General features: G+C 31.9%; 1 protein-coding gene across 1 annotated transcript in view; it reads right to left on the minus strand.

The window, feature by feature from the left end:
• The window catches only part of LOC143201133 (pikachurin), a 373,950-nt gene extending 352,151 nt beyond the window's left edge, over positions 1-21,799 (minus strand). The window contains exon 1 of the mRNA XM_076412007.1: positions 21,542-21,799. Coding sequence (XP_076268122.1) covers positions 21,542-21,653 — 112 coding nt within the window. The 5' untranslated portion in view covers positions 21,654-21,799. The remainder of the gene's footprint in view (positions 1-21,541) is intronic.
• Positions 21,800-23,680: the final 1,881 nt, after the last annotated feature.

Raw genomic sequence — 23,680 nt, forward strand, 5'->3', positions numbered from 1 at the left:
ACTAAAATATGAAATAAGTTTACTATAGTAAATTCAAAGTTATTTTGTACGTACGTCTTCTATTTGTGACCCAATGATATTGCCTCATCAACTCTGAGTTTTAGTTCAGTTGGGCTCTGATATCCAACAAAATTCTAATATAAACAAAATAGTTATCAAATATAATTTATTTCAACATTATAGTACATCTAAAAATTGCAGCTAATCACTACATAGTATAAAACAAAGTCGCCTTTTCTGTCCCTATATCCCTATGTGCGCGGTTTTTTTCAATAGATAGAGTGATTCAAGAGGAATGTTTATATGTATAATACATGCATAATATACTAAGGCAACATCGCTAATTTTAGAGGTTTCTAACGTGATGTCGTAAATTAACCTATTTTTTTAGGCTTATTTAGCAATTAGCAAAAACGCTGCCTAACCCTACGAGTTAGATCAAATTAATGTACTACAGTATTGTACACCATAAAAAGGTCTACAAAAAAGTCCGCGATGGTATATGTTTATCTTTCAGGGATAACCCACATTAACCATTTTTATTGTTTACTTTTTACGTGAGAAAATGGCTTATTTACGAAGCTATTTTAAGCAATACGGCATTAATCCTTATCGAATTAAGTACCGTAAATACAGTGTGCAATTAATATAGATCAATATGGTTCCTTACAGCATGTAAATTAAACAAATATTTTCGGAGATATTACAAATTTAAAATTTGCGTTTAAAAATGTGTAATGCAATAAAAATTGTATGAATTTAGATATTCCAAAGATAGCAGGAAATCTTCATAGTAAGTATAGGAGAAGAGGAATTGTTTTACTCCAAATTTAATGCGTGCAGGCCAAGGGCAGTAATGAATGAACCAAAAATACTGGATCGATTTTAATCATGTTTTCATTGAGTGACATAGGCATATATATTTTATGCCCGTGCAAAGTCGGAGCGGGCCGCTATGTTTTTATATACAACGTTCATATTTTTTCTGTAGTGTATTTAATTTAGTATCAGCATTGCACCCGTGCGAAGCCGGGGCGGGTCGCTAGTTATACTATATACTATATGTATTTATTTTGCTTTCAAGAATTTTGCATACGTCTGACAACCGGACGACTTTGACAGGCCCATTCGTTTACGTGTTAGAACTAATCAGCAGCATTGTGTCTCTTTTTAACTAGAATAAAATGAAAAGCAAATTATTGTTTGATTCTGAAATGAATTTATAAATTGCGACACGCAATACCTTAAACATCTTGATGACGTATGTACAAAAAAACTTTGAATAGACTATACATCACCGTGGAAACAATACAAGTACTGGACAACACGCAATAAATCAGAAGATTGAAGTAAACCAGATCACACGAACTTGTGTAGTATATATATGTCTCTCTTAAATTTAGCACAGGAAGTCTAATAACATTTTAATTTGGAAAATACAGACTGGTGTATTAATACAGCACTCATTTTGCTATGTTCAATTAATGCAGGTACAACAGAACAACAATAGTTAATTAATATTTAAATTATGATTATACTAAACATGTACCTAATGTATGATGTAAGAAAAAAGATTTAGACAATTCAACACCACTACCGAGAGAATAGCCAAATATAGATATAAATATTTTGAATTTCTAAAGGTCACTTTAATCCATCAAATAGACTATCAAGGTCAAACGTGGAGAGTCTTAATCATTCTGTTCATAACAAACATGATAGTGATTTAAATATATTTTATAACACCTAAATAATTCTTACAAAATTAATTTGGTGAAAGAATGGGAACCGTGGGATGACAGTCAGAGCCATGACTTCATACACCAGAAAATTACCAATATTTGGTTTTTGATGAAACTCATTTCCCTACATAGAAACGTCAATAAAAGTTGCAGAAGCTCATTCGTTCACCTAATCTGACGGTATGAGCCTACTTTTCAGAAGGTGAAGCTTATGAAGGATGGTTAGATCTGGACGATATTATTTCTAACAAATATATTCCCATATTATGTACCAGGTCAAAAAGTTTCCGACCTGACACATAGATGGCACTACTAGAATTAAATTCATATGTTTTTAGTTAGCACTAACCCTCAAAAGATGGGTGTATAAATTTGACAACTGTTGGATCATTAGTTTGAATGACCGTAAATTGAAATTGAATAAATTATCAGACACTCTAAAGATATCAACTGAACATGTGCATCATATCATTCAGGAATATTTGTGTATCAGAAAAATCTGTGCAAAGTTGGTGCCGCGCGAGCTCCCTTTTGACCAAAAACAACAACGAGTTGATGATTCGGAGTAGTGCTTTAAGATTATCAAGCGTAATAAACCCGAGTTTTTGCATCAATATATGACAATAGAAGAAACATGATGAACCCGCTCCACAGCGTGGGAAAAAGCAACAGTCGACGGCGTCTGTATTTTGGGATGCGCATGGAATAATTTTCTTGAAAAGGGAAAAACCATCAATAGCGACTATTGCATTGCGTTATTGAACCGGATGAAATCGCCGAAAACGGCCGCATTTGAAGAAAAAGAAAATGCTGCTTCACTAAGACAATGCTCCGTGTCAAGAATCCAGGAATTAGGCTTCGAATTGCTTCCTCATCCACCGTATTTTCAATATCTGACCACCAGCGACCATTTCCTGTTCGCAGATCTCAAAAGAATGCTCGCTGGGAAGAAATTCAAGAAAAAGACAAATCGTACTACAAAAATGGTATCGAAAAGTTGGAGGGTCGCTACAATCAGTGTATCACCCTTGAAGGGAATTATGTTGAATAAAAAAACTCATTTTGGCAAAAAATGTGTTTTATTATGGTAGGCCGGGGAATTTTCAATTAATCTGTTAATTAAATAATACTAATAAATATTTTTTCAAAAAACAGTTTCCTTTTGTTCACTAAATACTAAATTTCTTTAATGACACCTGATATAAAAAGTAAATAAAAGTACAACACTATATATAAACTTAGTATATAAATATGACACATAAATAAAAAGTCCGAACGCTACCCTTTTCTATTTCCCTTTTAGAAAGATAACGCAGAATAAAATAAGCTTACATAACATAAGAAAACCAACAGGAAAAAATATGATATACGTGTACTCTAACTGTCAGCATAAATTTTTCGTTTTTTTTTTTGTTTGGGTAAGTTAAATATTTCAGGAAATATAAATTGTATATATCATTTCGGTTCCCCAAACGGTTACCTATATACGATAAAAAGGCCGTATATAACTATTTATATCAAATTGGTTAATGTAAATGAAAAACTTGTTTAGTTGAACAGTAGATATAAGAAATTTATTTAAAAACAATAGTTTTAAGTATATCTTACTTATATTACTCTTACTCTTATAAATATATCTGTACTTTTTATATCAAATAAGATATGTGCGAATAGAGATAATCCTAAATGTTTTGCAGATATAACAAATGCATTAGGAAAAATGCAGTGATTAAATCTAGTTTTATAAAATAAGATGTATACAGGTGGTAACAGAACAAATTAAGCAGAAATACAGTGATATTAAACTAACTTTACGAGGAAACACCTTATCCCAGGAAATAAGAACTAAATGTGAAGAAGTAAATATGCTCTCTAATGAAAGTAAAATACATTACTTGGGATTGCAACTATTGTTAATAAGATGGAGAAGGCCTCCAGGAGATAATAATACGTCAAAAAACGAGCCTAGAAGTCTACTTCATAAGTGGCGTGGAAAAAAGTTCAATACCATAACCTACAAACTGTTATGACTGTATAGTTAACTGTAGTTTAAGTCGTTTGATAGTATATATATATATATATATATATAGATGTACTATAATATTTAAAAAAATATATTTGATAACAATAGAGTGAACGTGGCAACATTACACCGTTTTGACGTCATTAATCTAGATGACGTGAGTTTACTGTTTTTATATAGTCTATCCAAAGTTGGTGTAAACATACGTCATCTCGATTTATAAAGGTAAAACGGTATAATGTTGCCATATGAACTCTGAGTTTTGGTTTATTTCGGCTTTGACCTATAACAAAATTCTAATCTAAATAAAATAACGAAACCAAAATGTTATCAAATACAATTTATTTTACCATTATAATATTAGATGTGTTATAATGTTAAAATAAAAAACTACGGCTAATTATAAAGCCATAATAGTTATAACCTCTAATCACTATTGTTTTCAAGAATTTTGCATACGTTTGACAACCGGGCGACCTTGACAGGCTCATTCGTTTACGTGTTCCGAACTTATCCGACAGTGTTGTGTCTCTTTTTAATTAGAACAAAATGGGAAGGAAAATATTGTCTGATTCTGAATCGAATTTACAAATTGCAGCAGGCAATACATTAAGCGTCTTGATGACGTATGTACAATAAACACTGAATAGACTATAGATACATTTTCTTTATAATAAAATCTATGAAGCTCAACTGCAGGAAGATAAAAAATTATAAAATAAATATACATAGCTGTTTGAAAATTACTTGCTTCGTCAACATTAATTAATGAGCTCTTACTATTCGTAAGATTAATTATACTCATGAAAGAAAACAACGCATGATAACATAAATTACGAGCAAAATGAATTATTTGGTCCACAGAACAAACTAAATTATTTACGTCTAATAAATTTCAGGTTATCCTCCTATTTCTTGATATTACGACTAAAGAAAATTTAATACGTCACAACTCCGAGGGAAGACTGAAATACTTTAATACATTAGTGCGTTTTAGAGATTACGATCAGCTACTAGAAAAAAAAGGGGGGAATAAATGTGCCTCATTAATATCAATCGGCCCTATTCAGCAAAAAAAAACATTTCATTTGAATGATTTAGTAATAAATAAACCGCCGTTATGTTTGATATACGTAATACGATGTACGTGAAGCCTAATAAGTCGTTTAAGATGGAAATAAGTGTATCGGAAATAATTAGAAGCGATAGAAATGAGTTTTAATAATGGATTGAAGAAAGAAATGGGTTTTCCTCGTAATTGTTAAAGCGAATTTATTTATACAGATTTTAATAAATAATATACAGGGTATAGATGAAATAATATGAATCCGCGGTTCGGTTGACATTCCCAAATCCAGAAAGCAATCCAGAAAGATTCGGGGATAGCAAACCTGCTATCTTCTCTGATCTGCCCTTCTAGCAGACTTCCCATCTCCATTAAATGCTTATTTTACAAGATGTTAATTCGGTCCGTACTCCTCTACGGATCTAATGTCTACTTCAAGTTTGTTACATCCAACCAGGTCAAAATGCTTCAAGTTTTCCAAAATAAGCTCCTCAGGAGAATATTAAACGCTCCATGGTTTGTCAGAAATAATCAAATTCTGACTGAGGGAAACTGACACTCCAGAAATCAAACACTTCATATCTCAATCATTCCACAAACAACAACTCAGCTCAAGTTCGTCCGAAAACGCGCTTGTTCGCGAGCTGGTCGACATGCTGGGAGCTTAGCACCGCGTCACCGCCAAGCTCCCCCCCTTTTCCAGGCTGAAACGACCTCATCCGTCGCTACAGTCATAACTTTTGCCCCCATACATCAGTACCCAGTTGTGTGTTAACTCAGGTTCGCGAATCAATAGAATCGCCGGGCCCTCGTGCCCAATAACGGCTACCCGATCAGCGGGTGCCATATCCCCAAATTTAATGCAGTAGCGGTAGTGATCCACAGGCGTCAACTGTGAGGCGGTTTCGGTTTAGTGTATTGGTAAGCCCTGAGGCAGTCCCACATAACCCGGTCCAACTTGTCACTCCAGGGCAAGTCTCCGCGACCAGGTATGCGTCATGCATTCCACCGCCTGGTTTATAGGCCAGAACAAAAAAAAATAATATGAACGCCATGTATGTTAGTATAGTCAAGTCATTGTTTTGTGACGGCTAAAACAAGCGATTGGTGAAAAGTAGGTTTCTAAGACGTATTTTATTACTTTACGAACAGTATCCACGTCACAATAGTGACAACATAAAGAATACATAGTAGGAGGATCACTATTTATATTTGGGGAATAGGAAAAAAACAAAGAGTTAAGCTGCGAATATATTTTACACTTTTGCATACGCTTAAACCAATTTCAAACCATTCCGAATGATGTATCTTCAAAACATGATTTTTGAAAGCTTTAATAGCTTTCTTCGGATGATGAAAATCGTTGTCCACGTAGTTTATTCTTCAAAGATGGGAAAAAAAGAAATCATTGGGTGCTAAATCAGGCCTGTTTGGACTGGCCCATCAATTCGATGTTTTGAGTGCTCAAATAGTCTCTTGTATGAGCCGATGGGTGAGACCTCGCATTGTCATGATGAAGAACAATCAGGCGTCTCTCGTTTGTTTTCCTTATTTCATCGAAGACTTCTGGCAAAAAAATGGTTGTGTACCCATAAGAATTTACTGTATGATCCTCTAGAGGCACTATTGCAATATGATCAGTTTTCCCGAAGAAAGAGGCCACCATTTTCTTTGAAGTGCTTAGTGAGCGAACAACTATTGTTGGATTTGGTTCATCTTGGGAGACCCATACAGTCGACTGGTGGTTACTTTCGGGCTCATACGAATATATGTATGATTCGTCACCTGTCACGATTTTATAAACTTCTTTCGAAGAACCGCGATTGAATTTCTTAAGCATCTCTTTGCACCAATCGACACAAGCCTTAACATAACTTTCTCACATCTAAGTGTTCATCAAGAAAAGCGCAAACTTGAAACACCTTTAGCATTATTTTAATGATTTGTTTAGTTAGGGTCTTAAAATTAATTAAATAATTTCGCTATGACCTCCCTTAAAGTAACCCACCCTTGCTCTTGGGGATCTGTCATAGTCGTAATGAATTATGGATAATTCATAAGCTGTTTAATGTCTGATCTGGTGAAAACATCTTCCTTCACATTCGCTTCTGAGAGGTCTGGAAATATAAAGCTATATCCATCTTTGAGAAGTGATTTTACAAGCTTCATCATCAATCTCAAAAATTTGTAAAGTGATTGTAAAAAGGATATTTTGGAGATGACGATGTTTCTTGAGGGACGTAATTTTCACCCACTTTAAGCTCCTTCGGTGGCCAAGTATTTTTGGTCCAGTGATTTGCTCGGTTTCCGCTATCCCATAAACATATAAAGTAAGCTTTGAACTTTGTAAATCCAGTAAGTTGTATGAGTAATACAACACAACTGTCAACTATTGTTTCAATATTTGAACTTGCGTAAAATCGGTTCCAAGTTATTGTAGGTTCCTTCCAGGTGTCATAACCCACAGGAACGCAAGCCACCATTAAGCAACACGAACACTATTGCAATAAACAAATTGCTGACGACTTGAAACTTTTTCGATATTATTTTCGTTTACAGCATACGAAAATGCATTAAAATCAGTTGAGAACGCACAAACAGCTTTTTTTTTGTACAGGTCTGTCTAATTATTGATTAATCAAAGTCAATTGAAAAGTCCCGGACCTGACACATAGAAGGCGCTACTAGAAAATAAATCTATATGTTTTTTAGTTAGCCCTAACCCTGAAAAAGCCACTTTTGCTATTGTGAAAAAAAATTGATAAAAAGGAATTTCGTGGTTGACAAAATACTGCTTTTTGAAAGGAAAAAATACAGTTGAAGCAAAAACTTGGCTTGATGTCGAGTTTCTGGATACTACTTATTTTTAGTTTCTGATACTGTTAGAAAAATCAACCATCAATCATTTGTATGCCAAGTTTAGACGTGGTGAAATGAGCACCGAAGATGGTGAACGCAGTGGAGGCTCAAAAGATGTTGTTACCGACAAAAACATTAAAAAAATCTAATTAAAAAAAATAATAAATTGAAATTGAATGAAACAGCAGACACTCTAAAGATATGAACTGAACGTGCACATCATATCATTCACGAATATTTGGATATGAGAACGCTCTGTGCAAAGTGGGTGCCGCTCGAGCTTACTTTTGACCAAAAACAACGACGAGTTAATGATTGAAACAATGTTTGAAGATGATGAAGTGTAATAAACCCGAGTTTTTGCGTCGATATGTGACACTGGATGAAAAGTGGCTCCATCATTTCACTCCGAAGTCCAATCGACAGTTATCCGAGTGGGCTGCATACGATGAACCCGCTCCAAAGCGTGGGAAAACGCAACAGTCAGCTGGCAAGGTTATGGCGCTCTGTATTTTGGGATGTGCATGGAATAATTTTTATTGCCTACCTTGAAAACAGAAGGACCATCAACAGCGACTATTACATAGCATTATTGGACCGTTTGAAGGATGAAATCGCCGAAAAACGGCCGCATTAGAAGAAAAAGTAAGTGCTGCTTCACCAAGACAATGCAGCGTCTCACAAGTCAGTGAAAACGATGGTAAAAATCCATGAATTGGGCTTCGAATTGCTTCCTTATCCACTTTGTTCTCCAGATCTGCCCGCCAGCGACTATTTCCTGTTCTCAGATCTCAAAACAATGCTCGCTGGGAAGACATTTTCGTCGGATGAAGAGGTGATCGCCGAAACTGAGAAATATTTTGAAGCAAAGCAGAAATCGTAGTACAAAAATGGTATCGAAAAGTTGGAGGGTCGCTATAATCAGTGTATCACATTTGAAGGCAATTATGTTGAATAAAATAACAAATTTTGTGACAAAAATGTGTTTTACTATGGTAGGTCGGGGACTTTTCAATTGAGCTGTTAGTAATCGATAGCAAAAATACTGACCTCAGCCGGAGGATTCAAAGAAAACTTTCAAAAGCATTTTCATGCATCGTAATTTTCATATAATTTATAAGCTCTTGATAAATCAAACACCCACCCAAATGACTTTTTGTCATCCTAATATGTTAACGACACGAAGGTAGGAAGGTAAAAATTTTAAAACGGTTACTTATCGGAAGACCCACAAGGTAAATACGATTTTCATTCCTTAATGGAAATATTGAAAAGGTGTCCCCATCAAATATTCTTTGAGAAGTTCGATTTTCGAAATTAGGCGCATAGTCTTCTTAATAAAAAAGAAAACGAAAGGTGGATTGGAAATTGGAAAAGGTCCCGCTTTCCATTTTATTTTCGTTGAGGTTCGGCTCAATTTTTTTGGTGTTATCACGTTCTCTACTTCGCCTCGGACTGTTTTATTTATGTTATGTTTTATTTAGAGGTCAGAGGAATACACTGAGGAGAGATTTTTGCTTACTGGAAATAGTTGGTACCGATTATGACATTATTAATCTGACTTATATTTCCATTGGAAACAAGTTCAATATCAGGAAAACTAATAATTAATTGTTAATAAATGTTTAAAATAATATCGCTATTAACAATATATATATATATATATATATATATATATATATATATATATATATATATATATATATATATATATATATATATATATATATATACTGTTGTACAATGACGTGAAATGTTTTTAGGTTCATATAGTAATTACAATTAAGTATATTTATAAATTTTTATATTAGGCTATTAGCAAAAAATAAAGACACAATCAGTTCACAAGAATAAAAACATATTTACCGAACGTTATAATCGTTAGTATCCTTTAATTTGTTGATTAATTTTAAATGGCGAGATAGGGTCCTTTAACTCTTGACTAAAGTACAGTTAGATATCTCGCTTAAATTTTGTACCATAAGTAATCTTACAAGATATATTTACAACTAACTAACGACCAACGATTAATTTATATTACTACAAAACAATTTTAGTGCTTTTTAAGCCTGCATAATTATATACAAATTATAATTCATTATTACCTTATATGGTAGGTATATGTAAACACAAGGTATATTATTTATACTATCGACTAACTGTACTATAATATTGCTAAATATATCATATTTTATATTATATATTAATGTTATTATAAATTCTAAAAGTTAATTCTGCCGAGCCCCTGTTAAATCACTTTTGTTTACACCAAATAAGTTTGTCGACACAGTCCTTTTGACAACTAATTCTTTCAACGCATTTCAATCATATTTTTTAAGACATAATGTAAGTGCCTATAATGCATATTATTATGTCTTTTTTTCCTTTTTTTTCCTTCCTTTTTCCTAAATGGTGAAGATTAAAATGTCATATAATTTGTTTTTAATTATAACAAAAATATGAACTACATACATCTAATGTAAAACATCTTAATTGTTTAAAAAAGTTATATAAAAATGTCAGTGACTATTTAGAATCATATAATAGAATTAAATTAATAATTCAGAACGAAATTATTATAAAATTAGATTCTACAATATGATTTCTTCGAAACAAGTATTCTTATGAAACTAAGTTGAAGCCTTCTTAAAAGTTGAAGCCTTCTTAAAAGAATATTGCCAATTTTTAACAATAACAATAATTTTTTTAATAAAAAAATTTTAATAATAAAATATTAAGCACAGTCTGTCGCAAAATTATTATTACTTTTACTATTACTATTACTGAAATTAGTTTGTTATATATAAGGATTACATTAACATTGAGGATCTAAGATCCAATACAACACAGCACAATGGCGTCTCTTCGTGGATTCATAAGAAAGACGTTGAGGCTACCTTCAACTCCTATAGTAATTCCATACACAATTCCATACACCTTATAGAAACTTACAAGAAATTGAAATAGGTTCTTCGCAAATCAAAATATGAATACAATGGTTGGCAGGTTTGTGATGATTTTAAAATGTTGAGCATGTTGTTCAAACAACAAATTGGGTTTACCAAAATCGCTTGCAAATGTCTAGACCAAAAATAATTGAACGCTGAGAGCTTGAAGTTTATGAAAAAAACATCCTCCACGAAACATTGCTATCTACACATGAACTTCTTTAACCATTGCTGCACATACAGTCGGGATTGACGAAACAGTTTAAAAAATCACTTCCCAAAGATGGAGATTGCTTCAAATACATAGTTTGAAAGATTCCTGGCCTCTCACAAACAAAAGTGAAGGAAGGTTCATCACGAACATAACAGATCCTCAAAAAGAACTAAATTGCCTTTAAGGAGGTCATAGAAAAAAAGTTTAGACATTCATAAAAAATGACGTTAAAAGCCTTTCAAGATTTAGGTTGCCTAATGAGTCTAAACTAACATTTTCTTTATTAACATCTCAAATATTTTCCGGAAAATTTGGATGCAACTGAAGAGCAACATGCACGATTCCACCAAGACATTAAAGAGATAGAGAAAGTATACCAAGGGAAATGGAGCCTCTCGATGGTATCACACTACAATTGAACGCTTGATAAAGACCTTTCACATTCTTTCTACAAGTGTCGTCCTATGACAAAAAGACCATTTATGGATGCAACACATTCAAAATGATAAATATTACGTCACAAAACCAAAAACTATGTTATTTATGCCTATAGTCTATTCAAAACAACAGTGAACTGACGCCATCAATATGTGTCGGTAACCTTAAAATCACGTAAAGAAATCGTCTTTATGTGAAAAGGGTGAGGAATCAAGATCGTCTTGGTGTTACCAAATATCTATCTCTGTCACAGAACAAATATACCAAATTCAAAAACAGTAAGTAGTTTTTTCAATCGAAACATAATTTAGTACAATTATTTCAGAGAAAATTGTTAGCCCGAAAAGTATCCATAAAAAGCTGAAAGATATGCAACTATTTCAGAGATATAGAACATCCCTTCATACACTGTTGGGTAATATAGGATTGAACTGGTGTAAAGATAAACCACGAAGGCGTTTAATAGAACTCCAGACATTGTTTTAAAGAATTTGAAACTTTTGACTGAATAGAATAAAATCAAGGAATAATTGTTATATCAAGTTGCATATTTAGATGAGATGGATATTTCAGAATGGTACATGGCAAGATGATAATAAATATAGTGTAAAGACAACAAGTATTCATGGAGAAAGGTAAAGGTTGGAATAACCTTGATGTCGTTTAGGTTTGTCACTTTAGGTAAAGTGAGAGTGATTGAATAAAACCTTATGAATGTTGGTTCATGATTCAATGCTGAAGATTACCAAGACAGGGTGATGAAAGAGTAACCAAACTATAGGTCAGTATATAATTAACATAATTTAACTGTAGGAAATTCTATTTTAGAGTGTCTTGGCAAAGCATGTGTATTATTATTCAGAATATACATGGACGTTTGGTTAAAATGTAGGAGAAGAAAAACGATACCAACTTTTTTCCAGATATGGCCAATGCATTAAGGAAAATGCTATTATTAAATATAGATATATTAAATTATATATATATATATATAATAACATATATATAATTTATAATATACTAGCGACCCGCCCCGGCTTCGCACGGGTGCAATGCTGATACTAAATTAAATACACTACAGAAAAAATATGAACGTTGTATATAAAAACATAGCGGCCCGCTCCGACTTTGCACGGGCATAAAATATATATGCCTATGTCACTCAATGAAAACATGATTAAAATCGATCCAGTATTTTTGGTTCATTCATTACTGCCCTTGGCCTGCACGCATTAAATTTGGAGTAAAACAATTCCTCTTCCCCTATACTTACTATGAAGATTTCCTGCTATCTTTGGAATATCTAAATTCATACAATTTTTATTACATTACACATTTTTAAACGCAAATTTTAAATTTGTAATATCTCCGAAAATATTTGTTTAATTTACATGCTGTAAGGAACCATATTGATCTATATTAATTGCACACTGTATTTAAGGTACTTAATTCGATAAGGATTAATGCCGTATTGCTTAAAATAGCTTCGTAAATAAGCCATTTTCTCACGTAAAAAGTAAACAATAAAAATGGTTAATGTGGGTTATCCCTAAAAGATAAACATATACCATCGCGGACTTTTTTGTAGACCTTTTTATGGTGTACAATACTGTAGTACATTAATTTAATCTAACTCGTAGGGTTAGGCAGCGTTTTTGATAATTGCTAAATAAGCCTAAAAAAATAGGTTAATTTACGACATCACGTTAGAAACCTCTAAAATTAGCAATGTTGCCTTAGTATATTATGCATGTATTATACATATAAACCTTCCTCTTGAATCACTCTATCTATTGAAAAAAACCGCATCAAAATCCGTTGCGTAGTTTTAAAGATTTAAGCGCACATAGGGATATAGGGACAGAAAAGGCGACTTTGTTTTATACTATGTAGTGATATAATATATAAAATATATAATATATAAAATATATAATATATAAAATATATTATATATTATATAATTGATATGATTAAATATTTTATCAAAGAAGATGTATACAGGTAGTAAGAGAACAAACTAAGGAAGAAAACAATAATCTCAAAAAGAACTTTACAAGGAAACATTGCATCGAACAACAAAGCGTAAAAGGTAAATGTGCTCTCTAATGAAAGTAAAATTCATTACTCAGATATACAATTGTTTATTAGATGGATTAAGCCTTCGGGGGATACCAATACATAAAAAAACGCACCTAGAACTATACTAGTTTGGTGTAAGTATAAAAACACAACTCTAACCTATAAATTATTGTGGCTGTATAATTAACTGTAGTTTTAAGTTCTTCAATAACGTATGCATTAAATGTACTATAATGTTAAGATAAATTATATTAGATAGCATCTTTATTTCATTAATTCAAAATGTACTAAAAATCAGAGGTGATGCGACAACATTCCATCATCAATTCTGATGACGTGAGTTCACTGTTGTTTTGAATAGACTATAGTATTACTCGGTTCATCAATTTCCTTTCTTATTTGGTTTGAAGGCAGCTCTTTAGAAACTTTTAGAAGCTCTTCCATCCGATCTCAATGTCAGTTTTCGTGTTTTAATTTTAGTTACTATTTTTTTTGGTAAAGTATTAAAATCCTATGTTTGTTGAAAACGCTTAAATCTAGTTGCTTTATTTTGACGAAAGTTAAAAAGTATATTGGAGAATTTAGGGTAGGATTATCTTCGACTGGTATTATTTCTGATATAAATATAGCAGGGATACCTTTGGACCACAGCGGGTCGGTATTTCATGTGATTTTTTCATCTCAGATTTTTAATACCGAGTCGAACAGCCTTCTTAAAACGGGATTTCGGGCGATTTGCCATGGAATCGATGAGCTTAAAGGTTCTATCTGTGATGTATAAGGGCAAGAGTCTGTAAGCTCTCGGGAATGCCGAATTTGAGCATATATCATGAAAATCCCACTGAAAAAGCCATATATTCTTATTCGGATGTATTTGGAAAAATATCAAATAAAATTTCATATTTTCAGATGGCAGATTTTCTTATAAGATTCTATATTTCCAAATGTATTTTATACATTTACAAAACAACACCGTCTGAACCAAAGAATTGTCAGCAGATATATGTGCAGATCTTTAATTTTTGTGTAACGGCTATATATTAAGTGCTTTTATGTATTTTGATCATCGATATCTATCTGATTAGTATTATTGAATTATTCAATGACAATGAATGCTGTAAATTGTATTTTCAATATTCTATATTTTGTTGTTTCATTTCAAATAATCTGCTACCGAAGCTCATCAAACATTTTCAGAAACCTATGATGAATCTACTCATATACCAATTGTCTAAATTATTTTCAACCAAGACTAAGACCTTAACACAAGACTAAGACCTTAACAAAGACTTTAAGATTGGTGACTGAAAACGAACAACTAGCTCAAACTCTCAATGAACTTGTAGTTAACTTAGCAATTGATTCATCAAATGTCTTCAGATGCTTACAAACGATGGGGAATGCCCAAAATGATGGAGAATCGCTACCACACCAATTGACTGAAAACTGTGTTTTCAAGCCAAGAAAACGAAATTTGATGAAAGGAAATATATTACAAGAATACCAAGGACAAAATTCGTGGAATCTAACGAAGTCATCCTCATCGTCTTGTTGTTGCAAAAACGACCATCAATAGCGAGGGGCACACGTAAAATCATCAGTAATCGCATCGCATCAACCCTCTACACCACAGCGTTCGGTCATATGTTTCAAGAGTCCAGTAAAAAATACATTATCACAGCTCGAAAGTTCTTCCACACCCAGCTTACTCACCAAACTTCCCCATCTTGATTACCAATTATGCAGATCCCATACGGCATGGTTTGGCTATTTCGAAATACTGTTGAAATGCCGAAATGACATGGTATTTTTACATGGTATCGCCATGTTACCAAAACAGTAGAAAATGATTGAAAATATTCTGGTTAATGCATGTTGCACCAACTTTTCTCAATAAGTACCTTGTTAAAGTGAAAGAATAATCTGCATAAATGCGAACACCTAATAAAAGACTCTAAATTAGCTCAAGAATATTTTCATATGTTATAATAAATATATATCCGAAGTTCTACAACTTTAAAAGCACATTTATATTAATAACATGAGAACTGATTACCAGAATAAGATATATTGTGTTATTGCTTAGTCATAAAAAATATAACAAAAGAACAAATGAAATGTATACTGTAAAACTATCAACCACCAATTATAATTTATGTTTAAGTAATATTAGTAAAAGTGTAATAAATACTTTTATTTCTTGGCAAACAAAATACAAATCTTCAACAAAACATTGTATTGGTAACTATCTTAATAATATACAAAGTATTACAACGGTGACTACAATAACATTCGGCTATCAATTACGACAACAAGAAAATTATTACAACAATCGAGAAACTATAAGAAACCATATGATTTTCAGGCGCCGGCTTTTGTATCCAAAAAGTGTATATCTTAGCATTCCCATCGCCCGGTCTACGTAATTCGTCAACAATGCAGTCATAGTCGCAAAGCAATCGTAACAGTCAATAGTTAAAATACTAGCGAATAGTAATTACTATTTTCAGTCAACTGCACGGTTCGACGGTTTTTTTTTTACATCGTGATGTCCGACGAAGATGCACGAACCTTTTCCTGTATAAATTGTGAGAGAGGAAAGGATAAAGATAATTGCTTGGAGCATTTTATATGTGCTCATATTTTCCAACGGTAGTATAAGCGAGACGGAGATATACATATTTCATCACGCACTAACTTTAAAAAAGTAAAGGCAAAAATTATTACTGAATACTATTGACATGCAATTTATAATTTCATTTTAAACGAAGTAGAATTACTTTTATATTTGATATACAGTTGACCTGTAAAAAGGAATGGGATTTTTCTATGGAATGGAATAATACTCCACAAATGTTTTATAGTATTTTATAATTTATATTTTTATAATATGTTATTTGCTATTTTTAAATAATTTACTATAATAAATATATACAATACAATAGAACTTAGTAAAAACTAAAGATGTTCAGTAACCATAAATACTAAATAAAAATTAAACATATACCTATTCATAAAAAAAACTAATCCATGACAAGTAAATTAAATGCTGTATTTATGATTGAACGGAAATATGTTTTAACAAAAATCGAGAGAGTAATCGAAGTATTACATATTATTGACATAAAAACAGTCAAAAGTATTTTACTATTTACCATTCACAATTTTAATCCTTATCTTATCTTATCGACAATCAGTCGATTGTCGTTTCCACTCGATTGTTCCCAACGCTAGTAGTTTCTTACAAAAGCTGGAAGAGCTAAAATTTCTGACCGTTAGAACAAAACAAATATCACTGAAAACTAACCGCAATTTTTTCACTACTAATCAGTGGTATCTATAACGCTGATGAAAATACATGCAGACTTCTAATATACTTAAATAGAGAAAACAACATGTTAAATTTATTTTAAAGCCCATTTCCTATATGTGTATAGTTTTAAACTTTTTACCCTATTACATTAACAATTTTGAAATATATCGTTCCAAAATGCTACTAAATTAATATACAATATATTGTTATTTACAATCAAACTACCAAAAAAATCATAAAACTATATATATTATATATAAATCTATGTTAAAATCTAAGCATAAATTGGATACATTTTTGTTAATGTCGCAGATAGGACGACAGAAACAGAACGTTAAAAATCAGTCAGATGAATCTAGTAAAACCAAAGTAAAAGTACACGGCTGAAACAGTCGATATTAAATAGTAATAAAACCAGTCGGTCCGAAAATGGGGACTGAAACAGTTACTTGTAAAAAGTAGTAAAATCAGTCGAACCAAAAATAGCGACTGAAACAGTCGATAGTAAAAAGTAGTCAATTAATAGACAGTCGATTATCGTTTTCAGTCGATTGTTCCCAACGCTAGTAGTTTCTTACAAAAGCTGGAAAAGCAAAAATTTCTGACCGTTAGAACAAAACAAATATCACTGAAAACTAACCGCAATTTTTTCACCACTGATCAGTGGTATCTATAACGCTGATTAAAATACATGCAGACTTCTAATGTACTTAAATAGAGAAAACAACAGTTAAATTTATTTTAAAGCCCATTTCATATATGTGTATAATACGATTTTCTATGACATAAGACTATCTTACGAATTATTTAACGTGTCTGAACCTGTCTGGACGTGAATTATTGTAAAATTAAGTGAGAATAAATGATAGGACATGTTATGCAAAGGTTATTGTTGAAAAATTCGTTAAATAGAGGTCATTCATATTTTCTATCTATATTCCGCAATGATTAAAATGAGTTATAGAGAGTTTTTAATAAATATTGTAATTAATATTGTAAAGGTATATTTTTTATTAGCTCTTACGGATGGTTCTAGGGAATTTCAAAAAATTAATTAAATCTTAATATTAAAGTTACACTCTATAAATTTGCATATAACTGGAATAAATAATCATAATAATTTATTCTAGTTAGGCTAGTTATATAAGAGAAAAATTCTCATTATCCATCAAACCCTATTGCGCACTATGAGCAGCCCAAGATTTTACATTTATTTCAGTACGCTAAGATCCTTGAATATTTCAATGTTTTAATAGGGGTGTGTGGTGCGAAAATGTTTTGCGATACTCTGAAGTGCTTTATAGTATTTATGCGAAGACCGCAGAATTAGACGCTTGAGAGGATTACTTAGTGCTATGTTTTTGTTCAATATACAATGGGAAAGTCTATTTAGAAAAAGATAAGGCTATATAATTTAGGACAAATTTTATTATAAGCTTATAGTCATTTTATATTTTATTATGCTGTAATACAATGTGTTCTACAAAATGATATTATATATTAATGAAGTGTTAGAATTAACTGCATATTTTCAAAATAAAATAAAGTATATTATGAAATTTTGGTTGTCAGATTTTGGTTTGGAATAGACAGTGTTTCCCATGCTTATTTAATAATCTAGTATATTATTATATCTACAGTTATTTTTTTCTAACATAACTTGCTGGTAATTTATTGTTAATAGCGTATAACTCACAACTCTTGCAGGATGTGGTGAAGCGTTGTCACGTAGGAAGAGTGCTAAATTAACAAGTTGAAGAGGATTACTTGGTGCTATGTTTTTGTTCAATATAGTATGGGAGAGTCTATTTAGAAAAAGATAAGGCTATATAATTTAGGACAAATTTTATTGTAAGCTTATAATCATTTTATATTTTATTATGCTGTAATACAATGTGTTCTACAAAATGATATTATATATTAATGAAATGTTAGAATTAACTGCATATTTTCAAATTAAAATAAACTATATTATGAAATTTTGATTGTGAGTTTTTGGTTTGGAATAGACAGTGTTTCCCATGCTTATTTAATAATCTATTATATTATTTTATCTACAGTTATTTTTTTCCAACATAACTTGCTGGTAATTTATTGTCAATAGCGTATAACTCACAACTCTTTCAGGATGTGGTGAAGCGTTGTCACGTAGGAAGAGTGCTAAATTAACAAGTTGAAGAGGATTACTTAGCGCTATGTTTTTGTTCAATATAGTATGGGAGAGTCTATTTAGAAAAAGATAAGGCTATATAATTTAGGACAAATTTTATTGTAAGCTTATAATCATTTTATATTTTATTATGCTGTAATACAATGTGTGCTATAAAATGATATTACATATTAATGAAGTGTTAGAATTAATTACATATTTTCAAAATAAAATAAAGTATATTATGAAATTTTGGTTGTGAGTTTTTGTTTTGGAATAGACAGTGTTTCCCATGCTTATTTAATAATCTAGTATATTATTATATCTACAGTTATTTTTTTCTAACATAACTTGCTATAAAATGATGTGGTGAAACGTTGTCACGTAAGAAGAGTGCTAAATTAACAAGTTGAAGAGGATTACTTAGTGCTATGTTTTTGTTCAATATACTATGGGAAAGTGTATTTAGAAACAGAAGAGAGTATATAATTTAGGACAAATTTTATTATAATCTTATAATCATTTTATATTTTATTATGCTGTAATACAATGTGTGCTATAAAATGATATTACATATTAATGATTAGTTGCTTATCTTCAAATTAAAATAAATTACATTATGAAATTTTGGTTATGATTTGGAACAGACAGTGTTTCCCATGTTTATATAATAATCTATTATATAATTTTGTCTACAGTTATTTTTTTCTAACATAACTTGCTGGTAATTTATTGTCAATAGTATAAGTATGTGTAAAAGGGGATAACTCACAACTCTTGCAAGATGTAGTCGAACATTGTCATGTAAAAGCACCGTTAACTTAGAAGCTGAAGAAGATTACTTAGTGCTATGTTTTTGTTAAATAATATATTATGAGAAGATGTATTCATATAAAATATAGCGCTACATAGTTTAGGAAAAATTTTATTATAAGCTTGTAATTATTTCTATATTTTGTTATGGTATAATACAATATGTTCCATAAAATGATATTATATATTATGAACTGTTACGATTGGTTACTTCTTTTTAACTTAACTTGCTGGTAATATATTGTCACTAATATAAGTATCTGTTTTAAAGTTATAAAGCCTCAAGTAGAAATATTTGTAAAAGAGGATCATTCACAACTGTTGCAGCATGTGGCCGAGTTTTGTCATATAAGAGGATAACTGTGCGTCTGTTACTCACTATTGCTTGTTATTTTTTGCAACAATAGCAGTAACAATTTTTTGTGTATGATCTATAATATCAAACGATATAATTATATCAATAAAAAATAAGTAAATTTGCATAAATTATTATTGTTACACCTAATTAAAACAAATACTTATTATCTGCTTAATAAACTCATAGAAGATCTTATAGAAGCAGCAAACCGGAAATATAATTGAACAAATTCAGTCTGCTGCAAAAAAAGCTTCCCCGACATCAAGAGGGAAATCAGAATATGAAGTAAGTTATCCCCTTGAATATTGAGAATTATTAAAAGAAAGATGAAAAGCTAGGAGAGTGTGATACAGAACCGCAAACACTATAGACAAAACAATATTTAATTGAATTAGTAATCAAACAAATCAAAAGATCATAAAAATATAAACAGAGTTGATTCGAAAAATATATCAATGAATTAAGAACATTTGGATAACGTATTTGAACCGAATGATATAGAATCTATAATAGATATAAATCCTTTTTATCAGCCCGATGTAGCTTTAAGTCTGATTTCTTCGATGGAAGTTGTCACAGAAATTGACAACAATATCAACCTAAAAAGCCTCCTGAAATTGATGATATTTTGCCTGGGTTATTGAGAAAGCTGCCAGGAATAGAAATAATCATGTTGACATATATATTCAATACCTGTTTAAGACTGAAACATGTTTCAGAATGTCTTAAGCTTACTCGAATAATTATGATAAAAAAAAACCGACAAACCGGCAAAACAGGTTGGATCTTAAAATCGTATTTCGCTGAAGGCCTACGATATCAAAATTATTTGAGAAACTGCTGTAAACATTTATAAGAATACCACCATATCGCCACTCGACAATCCACCAAGTACACAATGCAACAGAGGTTGTTGAAAAGGCACTCGAAAAAAAATATGCCCTGTAATATTCCTCGACGTCTCACAACATTTTGACCGGGTATGGTATTTGGGGTTAACCTACAAAATAAGCATATTGCTAAAGTGGAATTACTGTCCACTGCTGGAGTCATATCTTTTCGAGTCTCGAAGAGGCATTAAGGGGCATTCTAAACCATTAAACCTATTTCGGCTGAAGTTCCATAGGGTAAAGTCTTGAAACCACTCCTGTATCTGATTTATACTGCTGATATCCCAACAACAAAATAAACAGCACTTGGAGTATTTGCCGATACTTAAAATATGAAATAAGGTTGCTAAATTACAGCAACGTGGAAGCAAGACACCTACTGGGCAACACGCAGGGAATCAGAAGATTGAATCGAACCAAACCACACGAACTTGTTTATTATATAAGTGTATCTAACTTTAGCTTAAGTAGTTTAGTTTTATTTTAATTTGGGAAATATATAGTGATGTATTAATCCCGTACTGGCATTGCTTGTATATTAATGCAAATACAACAGAGCAGTATTAATAAATTAAGATTGTACCAAGTATATCTAATCCAAGATGTAATTAATTAAAAAAAGATCATATACTTAATATTCTAGACCTACCTTGAAAAGCCGCCTCAAACTGTACTTTCTGTATGTCTTCCTTGCCAAATCCAACGGCCAACAAAACGAACACTAGGCTCCATAAGAGCCCCCGACGGCCTTCCATGTCCATACACACCGTCAGTGGCCCCGGGTGCCCCTAATTTTACCGATGTTTCTATGAGCGCACATAACCACTCTAGAGTCTCATAAAACACTTTACCGTACACACAATACGCTGATTAAACGGTTATTATTCATGAACGCGTCAACTGTTGAATATTACGGTGGCTGGACGATGACGACGACAGGATCCGGTGGCGAATCCGGAGCAATGGGACGATGTAAATGGGCGAGTGTCCCGTACTTTACCGGACCAACATTTTCTTATACGCGCACACGGTGATACCTAATCAACTCTGGGGAGTTGGGACGGCAGATACGCGCTGTGTACGTTCAATACGGGGCGAGCGAATGGTAACACGCACGCCTAGCACCCTGTGACTAAAAGAGGGTTGATTTCCTGCCGCCCCTAACCGGGCGACATCTACCCGACGATTTCGCAAGACATCGCGAAGAATTCATCCATAATTTTCATGGCGCCTAATCAATATTTATACAGGAAACTGTATTCGAATATATTTTAATATATCTTTGGCACTTTATTGTACTAGTATTAATTCCAAATTGTTCTAATGTATGGCTTTGAATCCTGCTGGGGCATAGTCGTAAATTTATGTTTGTGATTGTTTAAAATTTGTGAATGTTCTAGACAAGAGTGTAAAATCCGACAAGGAAAATGATCCCAGTCACGCCAGTAACCAGGCTGGGTAAGACCGGATGTCTTCTGGGATGATTTCTAAAGTTGGTCACTCGCCAGTCGGTAAGCTTAATGCTGAGAACCGTGGTTTGCAGCCCTCGTTAAACTTTAGGCCCAGTCCAGATAAACCCATAGTTGGTAAAAGGAGACTTTAAAGTGTATATTAAAAAAATAATAAAAAAAATACATGTATATATTCAATGAAATGATAGTATAGTCTAACGTTGGGAATAATCGACTGAAAACAGTCGAAACAGTCGATAGTCAAAAAACTAGCCACTGAAAATAGTAATTACTATATGCACGCAATTACTAAATGCACGGTTCGACTTTATTTTCCATCCGTGATGTCAGACGAAGATGTACGAACCCTTTCCTGTATACATTGTGAGAGAGGAAAGGACGGAAATAAATGGTTGGAGTAGTTAATTTTTTATGTGTTTATATTTTCCAACGGTAGTAATAACAAGGATATGTACGTATTTCTTCACGTACTAACATTAAAAAAGAAACGGGAAAAAGTAGTTACTGAATACTATTAACATGCAATTAATAATTTCATTTTAAATGAAGTAAAATTGCTTTTATATTTGCATGTTCTATGAATCTGTTAAAAGGAATGGAATTTTTCTATGGAATGGAATAATACCCCACAAATGTCTTATCGTATTTTAATATGTTAATTGCTATTCTAAAATAATATATTATAATAAATATAGACAATACAATAGAACTTAAACAAAACCTAAAACCTAAAGATCTAGAATAACCGTAAATACTAAATAAAAATTATATACCTAATCATAGAAAACAAAACTAATTCAGGACATAATTAAAAATTAGTGTTGGGAACAATCGAATGAAATCGACTATCGGCAGTTCAGTAATTGACTAGTTTGGTAGTTATTGTACGACCATTTTTAGGTTCATCATGGATTAGATTTTTCAATGATTAGGTATACGTTTACATTTTATTTGGTAGTTATGGTTATTGAAAATATTTAGTTTTTAGGTTTTATTTAAGTTGTGTTTTACTATTTAAATTTATTATGCCATGTTATTTAAAAATAGCAATTAATATATTAAAACGCGATAAAACAATTGTGATGTTATTATCCTATTCCTTTTTACACATCCACAAAACATTCAGTATAAAAGTAAAGTATTCGTTCTTTTTTTTTCAAGTTATCACGTGAATGAATATATATACATCTCTGTTTCGCTTATACTACCATTGGAGAATATAAAAACATTTAAAATTAACTGCTCCAAGCATTCATCTCCGTCCTTCCCTATCTCGCATTTTATACAGACAAGAATTCATACATCTTCGTCTGACA

The sequence above is a fragment of the Rhynchophorus ferrugineus genome, unplaced genomic scaffold, assembly GCF_030347505.1.
Source record: "Rhynchophorus ferrugineus isolate W39M unplaced genomic scaffold, kcgeb_rfMv2 rfM8, whole genome shotgun sequence".
Classification (NCBI taxonomy): domain Eukaryota; kingdom Metazoa; phylum Arthropoda; class Insecta; order Coleoptera; family Curculionidae; genus Rhynchophorus; species Rhynchophorus ferrugineus.